General features: G+C 52.5%; 1 protein-coding gene across 1 annotated transcript; it reads right to left on the bottom strand.

Moving 5' to 3' along the window:
* Nucleotides 1–317: 317 nt before the first annotated feature.
* On the bottom strand, nucleotides 318–8,787 carry Kcnk18 (potassium two pore domain channel subfamily K member 18). The gene is made up of 3 exons (XM_069987908.1): nucleotides 8,565–8,787; nucleotides 6,144–6,272; nucleotides 318–1,147 (listed from the first exon to the last, which is right to left on the bottom strand). Exons 1-3 carry the CDS (start codon nucleotides 8,785–8,787, stop codon nucleotides 318–320), a joined length of 1,182 nt encoding a protein of 393 aa, XP_069844009.1.
* Between the last annotated feature and the right edge of the window lie 1,291 nt (nucleotides 8,788–10,078).

Genomic DNA, 10,078 nt, shown 5'->3' with positions numbered 1-10,078 from the left:
TTTAAAGTGGTGCTTTAAAAAAGCAGTCAGAGGTCTGGAGAATGTAGCTCAGTGGTAGAGTGTCTGCCTAGAATACACAAGGTCCTGAGTTCAATGCCCCAGGAACACAAGAAAATAGCCCAAACTGCAGGCAGGGGAGTAAAGAGGGCTCAGAGTAAGGGTGATGGGTTTTCCTTCTGCCCTGAGGCAGATTGAACTTGGCCTTCATGCAGGATTGGTCTCCAAGCCAAGGTCTCAGACAACCAGCTCTGGTGCCATAGGCTCTATCCACACCACCCAAGGCTCACCTTAGGTCTGTCATGAGAGACGAGGGAGCCTTACTTTCTCACAAGCTGGTAAAACTTCCCTCGTGCAAAGAACAGCATCAGGCTCTTGTAGATGTGAATGAGCCTGTTCTGCATCAGCTTGAAAGCAATGAACAGAATCTCCATCCCGATGATGATATAAATGGACAGGAAGAGGAAGAAATGAGGGTGCACTAACACAATGTCGCCAAAGCCGATGGTGGTCAGGGTGACGAAGCAGAAGTAGAAGGCATCCTCGAAGCCCAGCTCTGTCTCCCAGATGGGCAGGATGAGGGCCGCACAGGAAATGTAGGCGAAGACCACCAGGGCGATGACGGGGAGGGGGATGTCCAGCCTCTCCACCTGCCGGCCCACCTCGTCCAGGTTACTGATGATGGAGCAGGACAGCCGCCCCAGCATCAGCTCGGGGCAGGAGCTGCTTCTTTCCACGGCCCGCAGGGGTGGTTGCAACCTGTCCAGTTTCTCTCCTGCAACAAATCTCTCAAACAGCTCCATGTTGTAGCTTGGGGCTAAAGGACACCGGCCAGGCTTGGGGCCCTGGAGCTCCTCGGCCTCTATCACGATGTCAGGGACTACCAGGATGGGAGGCGTGGCCGCATCCTGGGGCCTCACCTCCTGCCTCTTCCTGCAGAGAAGCCGGGAGCAGCACCCAGAGGAGGAAGAGGATGACAAGCCAGGCAGGAAGGGGAGTGCTCGGAATCGATTATAAGACCTGGATAAGATCGTTGCCAGGATGTCACCTATGTCTGTGAGGACCAGGAACATCAAAGGGATGCCAAAGAGCGCGTAGAGCATGCACAAGAGCCTGCCAAGCCTGGTGACGGGGTACATGTGGCCGTAACCTGAAAGAGAACAGAGCCCAGGCTTGTGGTCTGCCCATTCCCCTTCCTCCTCCCCCAAACCTGCCACTTGTCCCTGACGGAACATTTCACATGTCAAGCTTAAAAAGAAACATCTCACCGGGTGCTAGTGGCCCATGCCTGTAGTTCTAGCTACTCAAGAGGTTGAGATATGAAGAGGATCACAGTTCAAAGCCACTGGGGCAGCAAAGTCCAATGAGATGCTTATCTCCAATTAACCAGCAAGAGGCCAGAAGTAGAGCTGTGGCTCAAGTGGTACAGTGCCATCCTTGAGCAAAAAAGCTAAGGGACAGTGTCTGGGGCCTAAGTTCAAACCTCAGTACTGGGCACCAAAAAAAAAAAAAAAAAAAAAAAAGGAATTTCAATCTGGGAGCACAACTCAATAGTAAAATATATGTTTAAAGCTGGGCACTGGTGGCTCACACCTGCAATCCTAGCAACTAAGGAGGCTGAGATCTGAGGATCACAGCTCAAAGCCAACCTAGGCAGGAAATTCCATGAGACTCTTATTTCCAATAAACTACTCAAAAAAGCCAGAAGTGGTGCTATGGCTCAAGAGGTATAACACTTGCCTTGAGTAAAAGAAGCTCAGAGATAGCACCCAGACCCCGAGTTCAAGCTCCAGGACCAGCCAAAAAAAAAAATGCATAGCATTTGCAAGGTCTCAGGCTCAACCTGCAGCCAAAAAGTAAATGAATAAATAAATAAAAATATTCATTTCAAGCATGTGCCACTTGGCTGGCTTTATGGAGGGCCAGGGAGGATCAGAAACAATTCCTATCCAGATGTTTGACTTGAAATGTCCTTAGCAGGGACAGACACCTGCTGGGGGTGAGGTCACTGTCTTTTATCCTGCTGTGTGTGTGGGCGCCACTCACCTGCAAGAACCCACCACCATCCTTTTCCTCTCAAAAGTGCTAGTATATGTATGCATGTGTGTATGTACACACATGCACATATGTGTCAGTATGGGGCTTGAACTCAGGGCCTGGGAACTGTCCCTTATTCACTGAAAGCTTGCTCTCTACCCCTTGAACCACAGCTCCACTTCCAAGGAGCTTATCTCCTCTGAAATGCCTGGCCCCCTCAGCTGATTGGTGGTAACAATAGGTACTTATAATATGCCCATGGCCTGCACAGCAGTGCACATACCATTGCAGCAGTGTGCGTACAATTGCCTTCAGAGCCACTGTGGCAGGTGAGACAGATAGGTTATAAATGACCACAAAGCCATCATCACCCAGTGTCTGCAAGCTGATAGCCTTGGTTCCAGTCCCAGTGCTGCCACTTAGAAGTCTGCTACTCCACCCTCAGGTTTTCACCTACTAGAGGGAGGGAGGAAGTGATTAATGCACTGTCCTTGTCTCTGAGCATTGGTTTTGGTTGAGTACAGATGGGGAACCGAGGCACAGGTTAATAAAATGCCTTGGTCCAGGGCACACACAAGCTCTCCAGGCTCAGGCCAGTGTTCCCCACTGTAATGAAATCCTATCACCGGGATGGGGCCTTTCCAGCAAAGGGAGGGGTGGGCCAGGGTCTCGTCACTCATGGGGGAGACTGCTCCTTCCTCCTCTCCCCTCCCCATGCCCCAGGTGCAGAGGGTAGATACAGAAAGAGGGTAACCCAGCATGGGTACCCAGAGCTTCAACCAACAGGGGGGAAGAGTCCGTGTTTAATGCCTGTGTTTAATTTGTGATGTCATAAAGGATGATTAATACAAAAGAATCAGCCCAATTATGTATATTAATTTGAAGGCAACTCCTAAGCAGGCTGAGTGCCAGTGCTCTTGGAGGCTCCGCTTCAGGCTCTGCCTGGCAGGGGTGGGTTTGGGTTGCGGGACGCCCTTGTCTCCTGGCCCCGTTGGGGGTTTGTCATCCCAAATGGAGATCCCTCACAGCAAAGTAAGAACAGACTGTTTTCTGTGTCATTAGAACAAAGCAGAGACCATCCTGGATTGTAAACTCAGAGTTTTCCTGATGAGGTGGCTCAACAGGTGGAGAGAGGAACCAAGAATTAGCCAGCCATAGCCCCACATGCCAAAGGCTCCAGAGGAGCCTTGAGAAAGGCTGTCGGTGTGGTGGGTAGTTAGCGTGCTGGGCATATGTCAAAGGAGTAAAAAGAGCGGAAATCCATCCTGCCATGCCCTTCGTGAGCTATGATCTTGATGCTGCTTTCCTGTGGAAGGAACTAAGAGATGGGCAGTGTGGTGGGTGGGCTGCAGGGGCAGGGAGAGAGGGCAGGGTGCATCTGGGGAGGTGGGCAGGGTCTGGGACCCTGAGGAGGGGGTGGTGTCTTGATCAGTATAGTGGGATGCACCCAACTGTTAATTCTCAGAATCTACAGCTCCCACCTGGTTTGGAAAGGGGCCTTTGCGGGTGCTATGAGGGACTTTGAGATAAGCTGATCCTGGGTTACAGGTGCTCTTCAAACATGCCTGGGATCTGAGAGGATCCCAGACCCCAGGCGTCAGCATAAATGACTGAGCCTGCCCGTGGCATGGGTCCCCAGGGCCAGCATCCTTCTGGATGTCAGCAGCCAAGATGACACATAAATAGGGAGCTACCCGCCCCCCCCCATTCTCATGCACCCCTAGGAAGATCGAGAGGGCTCCCCAGGAGTAACTAGTGACTCTCGTCTCCAGGATTGTGTCTACTGGGTAGATTTAATTTGCTGGGTTTTGGTTTGTTTTGTTTGTCAGTCCTGGGTCTTGAACTCAGGACCTGGGGCACTGTCCCTCAGCTCTTTTTGCTCAAGGCTAGCACTGTACCAGTTGAGCCACAGCTCCACTTCTGTCTTTTTGGTGGTTACGTGGATATAAGAGTCTTACAGACTTTCCTGCCCAACTTGGCTTTGAACCCAGCTCCTCAAATCTCAGCCTCCTGAGTAACTAGGATTAAAGGCATAAGCCACCAACACCTGGTCTGGTTAGATTTATTTTGATTCAGAGAAAGAGAAGATGGGAGGAGGGAGAGAATATGTAAGATTCATAAAACACCTTTGAGAGCCAAAACTCTTGAATGCTGACCTTATTACCTGCATCTAATGGACAAGTGACCTGTGTGGGGTCACTCAGCCCACAGCTTACAAGGATCTGTACCCTTCCTATGCAAACTTTGCCCGTGTGCATGTCTGATCTAAGCTTCTCCTTGGCAAACGTGAGTCTGGAACGTCCTAGACAAAGCCCCTTTGTAGCTCCCTGTGAGTGAGCCCTGTTTACAACCCAGTAGAGATGCTACCTTCCCAGAAAACATGCCCAGGAAGTGAGTCTCAGGGAACACAGAGCTTTGCACAGGGAAGATCTTTACCCCAATTACCGAATGCTGAAATGCAGAATGGAAACGTATATGGTTTCCTCTAATGCACTGCTGCATTCTGATACCATCAGTTCATGTCCTCAGCCCCAGAATGTGTCAGAGCCCAAATACTTGCTTTTCTGCTCCCCACCAGAACGCCGGCCCGGCCAGATGGGAATGGCTGCAGGCAGCAGCCTCACACCTGCCAGGCGTCCCTTCTCCAGCATCAAGGCCAGGTACATGTCAGGTGGCCCAGAGAAGCAGGACAGGAAGCAATAGTGGCTCCAGAGGGACCTTCAAACACCATATTGATTACAGGGTGGTAATTACTGGGGCGCACACTGTCCTAATTGACTTGTGCAATGGGTAGTGGCTTTGCTTGCTTAAGACTTAAACGGAGCTAATGCATTTCCATTAGATCGGCGATTTGAAGCCTGTGCTCCCATTAGAACCACCTGGAGGGCCCTGAAAAAAAAATACTGACGCCTGGGTCTGGTCCCTAGAGATTTCCATGTGATTGGTGGGGGAGGGAGGGCGGGCTGTGGTGATTCTGATTTGTGGCTAAGGCTGAGCCCCTGTGCACAGAACACATCAGCAGGCATTCTAATCCTACAGATGGGAAGGCTACGCCCCAGGGCTGATGGGACCTAGGAATTAATTTCCATTCCTAATGAGCTACCCAGTGATTTGGAGGCTACTGATCCATAGCCACTGTGTGACAAGGATTGCAATAGGTGTTTGGTGCTGCTGCCTGCACAGCTGTTCGGTGGCTACAGCCGCAGTGGCCGCCGTGCTCTGATCTAGTGGAGCATCCCACCCAAGGGGCCACAGGGCGGAGGGAAGAATGCTTTCATTGGCTCTGCCTACGTTCCTGAAGGGGAGGGGGGCGGATGGTGAACTAACGCCATCCCCAGCCTCTCTGTTGTCTCTGCAGCTGTCTCACAGCTGCTGTCTTCCAGGACTACGTTACCAGCAAAGCCTGCAGCCCTCACCTGCGGAAGTGGGGAGTCACAGCTCTTCGGAGGCTCTTGTGAGGATGAGATAGGAGAAGGGATGGGAAGCGCGTTGGCACAGTGATGAAGCTTTTGTTCATAGGACTCCGGGCCATTTCCTATCCCCTGTCTCAGCCCTGGGCCCACCCGGGCCACAAGAGCTCATGGTCCATCATAGAGGACACGTGCGTGGTCCAAAAAGAAAACCCAAAATGTTCTCAGTGCTCAGCTGCCCCCTGCCGCTGTCCCCATCTCTGCTCTGGGAAGCCCCTGAGCACATCACAGTCACACCTGTGATCAGGCCTGAGCACTTCTGCCTGGCCCCCGAAGTCTGTGGTTAGGGACCCTGCGTTCACTCTGCTGGGTTCCCAACCAGGTCAGACATGCGCTTTGCACCCAAGTGTTCAGTCTGGGGGACGGGGGAGAGACAAGAAAGGCTGAGATGTGGTCCATGCCTTACACCTTGGGGCTTCTGCCTGATTTCAGGGCTTCACCATCTTCCGGAAGGATGCTGGCTACTGAATAGCCCTACTCAGTACCAGATCTCAAGCTGGAACCCAGCCTGCCTGCATCCCGGAGGCCTAGCATTGACACCCAGCACCCCCTACCAAGTGATCCAAAGTGTCCCTCGTGGGTGCCCCAGGAAGGCTGCTGTGGTGGCGCAGGGCAGGCCGCCCTGTCCTTCCCACTCACCCACAGTGCTGACCACCGTGCAGCAGAAAAACAGCGCGCTCAGGAAGGACCAGTCGCCGGGGGCCTTCAACCACTCTGGCTTTGCTTTCCGAAGATGCTCCTGCAGCTCCTTTGTTCTGCCTTCCACAACTCAAGGAGAGAGAGAGAGAAGAAGAAAAAAGAGGGAGAGAGAGAGGCCAGAGTGAAGCAGGGTGGGGAGTCCCACCCAGGGGAAGGGGCGGGGTCACCTCCAAGGAGCAGCCATGACAGGCCTGAGGTCCCCATCAACACCATAGCTTGGCCCAGATGCTTCTGTGACTCAAATCCTGTACTTGACAGGTCACCTGCACTCAGACCTGGAATTGCTGGAACTTTCCAAACCTCCCATTTCAAAGAGGAGTAAAGTTCTGTCTCCTGGAATTTGAACAACTAAAAGCAAGCATGCGTTTAGGAAATTCAAACTGTGATGGACTCCGGGGCTAAGAGGCTTCTAGAGATGGCTTCAGATGGTTCTGTTGGCCTGGACAGCCCATGGGCTTGGGGTCACTGCCCACCAGACAAGGGTATGTTGAGGGGATGGAGCCAGACCTGGCACACAGGGAAGTTACCACCTCTAAGCACCAGCCTGGGAGTCCAGACCCTGGCATCTAGACTCAGCTCAGACTCTGCCTACTTCCTGGAGCTATGGACAAGAGGCTGCTTTCTGTGTCTCAGTTTCCTCCTCTGCAAGGCTGCGTGATATAAGAGGTTTTAGAGTCAGATGCCTGGATCAGTATCCCTGTGAGCCTGGGCACAATGCTTAACCTCCTCATGCCTCAGTTTCTTTCTTTGTCTTTCTCTCTCTCTTTCATTCTTTCTTTTCTTTCTTGCTGGATTTGGGGCTTGAAGTCAGGGCCTGGGCACTGTCCCTGAGCCTCTTTGTGTTCCAGGCTAACGCTCTACCATTTGAGTCACAGTGCTACTTCTGGCTTTTTTGAATAGTTTATTGGAGATAACTGTCTTGTGGGAACTTTTCTGCTCAAACTGGCTTCAAACTGCGATCCTCAGATCTCAGCCTTCTGATGAGTAGCTAGGATTATAGTCATGAGCCACTGGCACCCAGCTTGCCTCAGTTTCTTAATCTGTAAAGTGGGGGTGATTCCTAGCCACGGTGAGGAGCCCTGGGAAGGCTGAAGCAGGATGCTGGGTGGTAAGGGTTTGGCTCAGGGCCTACATTAAACTAGCACTCTGGAGCCCTTCAATCCCCATGAAAACCAGTATAAAAGGAGTTGGATCATCTCTAGCTTCTCCTGCTCTGCTCTATATCTGAGAAACCTTCAACTCTCTAGCCCAACTTGGAGATCGTGCGTGAGTGGTCTGGGGAAGGGCCTGTCCATGCGCATCTAGCCAGTCTGACTTGGTTTGGAAAGCCTTGACATTTCTAGGAGGTTAGAGCAGCAGCCATGACATCTCCCACGGAGGAGACCTATGTGTGTCAGATGACAGGGGACCAGTCCCACGACAGAGGGGTCTCTGCTAGGCCCAGCCTCTGGTCAGCCCCTGGCCAAATGAACTTATTCCCACAGCAAGGCCCAGCCTGGGGTGGAGACAGCGAGCCGGGGGCTGAGGCCTGGCTACGCTTTATCTCGCCCTCTTCTTCCCCGTACTTTGGACGCCCTTAGTTTTCCTTTGTCTTTTATTTCTCCCCTCTCTCTTGGTTTCTCTTGATCTGTCGAATACAGCTTTGCAAGTTTCCTTCAGGGAATACAGCAAAGAAACAAGCAACTAGATGAGTGAGAAACACCTGGGATTCTAGTAAAGTACCCATCCAGAAGCCTCAGTCCCTTGTCTGCTTTTGCTGGTCAGAGTGCCTGTGATTGGGAGGACGGAGATTGTGTGTTCCCTCACCATCCCCCGACGGGGACTGGTGAGAACTCTCCGCGCTGGACCACACAGCAAGCTGGCCAAGCAACTGGTGCCAGCGCCAGCCTCCCAATTCACCTCCTAGGCCTCCCGGGAGCCCCTCACGGGGAAGGCCTTTAGAAAAGGAAGCAGAGAGGAGGGGCCTGGCTGCCAGCTCATGGTAGGAGCCAAGTCCAGTTTGTGTGATTTCTTCCATCCTAATCCCTGCTAGACAAATCTTCAGCTGGGCTGGCATCGTTCTGAAGAGCAGCTCTGCCCCTCATCTTTACCCAGCCCCTCCAATCTCTAACAGTCACTCTCCCCAGAGCTTTCCAGGTCGGTCAAGGCTGGGCCTTGACCAGGCTCAGGAAAGGAAACTGCCCTTTAAGAGCTACCTCTGAACAGCCACTAATCTCCCCCACTTCTCAGGGGACAAAACTGAGGCTCAGGGAGAAGCCACTTGCCTAAGTGACTTCCAAGACTGGGGAGAGTTCTGGCAGGCAGCTGAGAGAGCCAGCCTCCCCTGGGGCTGAGGCCCACGCGCTCAGGAAAGGCACCTACCTGTCTGGTTGCACTGCAGGAGGAGGCACAACTCATTCAGATAATCCTTCAAGTTGGGGTCCTCTTTCTCCCCTGGGACGGGGCGGCCCTCAATGGCAGAGAAGAGGGCAGCACCCACCAAGGCGTAGGTCACCAGGCAACAGAGAAAGCAGAGGCCGGGCAAGAGCTTCCCCAGGGCCTCGGGGCAGCACCTGTGGGCCTGTGGTGGTCCCTCAGCCTCCATCCTCTTGGAGTGTCCAGGGCTGGACAGAAGAGCCTGTGGAGGAAGCTGGAACACGCAGACCAGGCCTGGAGATGAAGGTGGGCGTGGCCGAGGCATGGCCAGGCTCCAGCACTAAGTGCATGGTGGATAAGCTTCCCCCAGGACCCAGGAAGCAGCCGGAACCCATCACGTTCAACTCATCAGAATTGCTCAGACGGCGCCCCCACGAGCGCCCCAAATTGCTATTGATTCCACTGGCCAGCCTTGGAGCGGCCGTCAGGGGCTTTGGGAAGACGAAATCACAAGTATCATTTTGTGCACTGTTTGGCATTTCCCATCTGTGAAAGTACAGCGTTGGATTTCCAGGTACCAGGTCTGATTTGGGGGGTTTAGCCAAGTGATTATCCATCCTTCTGAGGATTCTCTGTGACCCCCACCCCACACTTTGGTCTAGCCAGACCCCTTGCTCCACCATACCTGGTCTCCTGGCACACTTAATATAATCAGTGCAGCCCTTTGCTTTGGACAGGTCATCCGACTTGCTCCAACCCATTGGATGCTGATACACTCAATGCAAATGAGGGGCCTTGAAATGTGTCCATGTGACTGGATGTGCTCCTCGGTGCCTCATTTCTGCTAGGAGGCTAATGTGACCCAGTGGCACCCACCTTTGGATCCTTCTTCAAGAAAGGATTCCTGGTGGGTGGGAATGGAAGAGAACTTGCTTAGTATTGACTCTAAGGTCCTGGGTCCCATCCCCAGCACCACAGAAGAAAAGGAAAAGATGAATGAATGAATGAATGAATGAATGAATGAATGAGGGTACTTTGAAGATCCTAGCATATGACAGCTCTGGCTTGTTCTTTCTATTAGTTCAGCTTTCCATCCTTCCTTAGTCGGTGATTGAGGAGGACAGTCATTGTTTGTTCATTTCTTTGCAGGAAGACTCTCCAAGCTGCTGTCTTGTCTACAGCCCTGATGGGCTACAGGATTCCATGAAGTCTCTCTGCAGTTGAGTTCCCTCTCCCAGATGTCTGCCTTCTGTTTCCTTTCATTGGAGTAACGCATTACTCCCGATACAGCTTTTGCCCTTCTGAGTCTCCCTCACCGCATGCTTCCCAATCTGCCCTGGCGGACACCACGAGTCATCTGAGAAAACACTGAGATTGGCCTGAGGGGCTGGGTTGCTCAACACCTAATGAAGGAGACGGTATATGGACCACCTTTGGAGCAAGATGGCTGTCCAGTGAGTTGTTCAACTTGTCCCCAGTGGTGAGCTGGGGATGATCATTGCACATAGACTAGTACTATG

Source organism: Dipodomys merriami, unplaced genomic scaffold, assembly GCF_024711535.1.
Source record: "Dipodomys merriami isolate MVZ:Mamm:240054 unplaced genomic scaffold, mDipMer1.0.p SCAF_35, whole genome shotgun sequence".
Taxonomy (NCBI): Eukaryota; Metazoa; Chordata; class Mammalia; order Rodentia; family Heteromyidae; genus Dipodomys; species Dipodomys merriami.
This window is presented reverse-complemented; position numbering and strand designations above follow the sequence as displayed.

What these genes read in the sequence shown, in the direction of transcription:
- Kcnk18 (XM_069987908.1), bottom strand. Translation starts at nt 8,787, where the DNA reads ATGGAGGCTGAGGGACCACCACAGGCCCACAGGTGCTGCCCCGAGGCC. An exon ending in CCTGCAGTGCAACCAGACAG is followed by an intron (nt 6,273 to 8,564) that starts GTAGGTGCCTTT and finishes TCTCTCCTTGAG; the next exon opens with TTGTGGAAGGCAGAACAAAG. An exon ending in CACGGTGGTCAGCACTGTGG is followed by an intron (nt 1,148 to 6,143) that starts GTGAGTGGGAAG and finishes GTTCTCTTTCAG; the next exon opens with GTTACGGCCACATGTACCCC.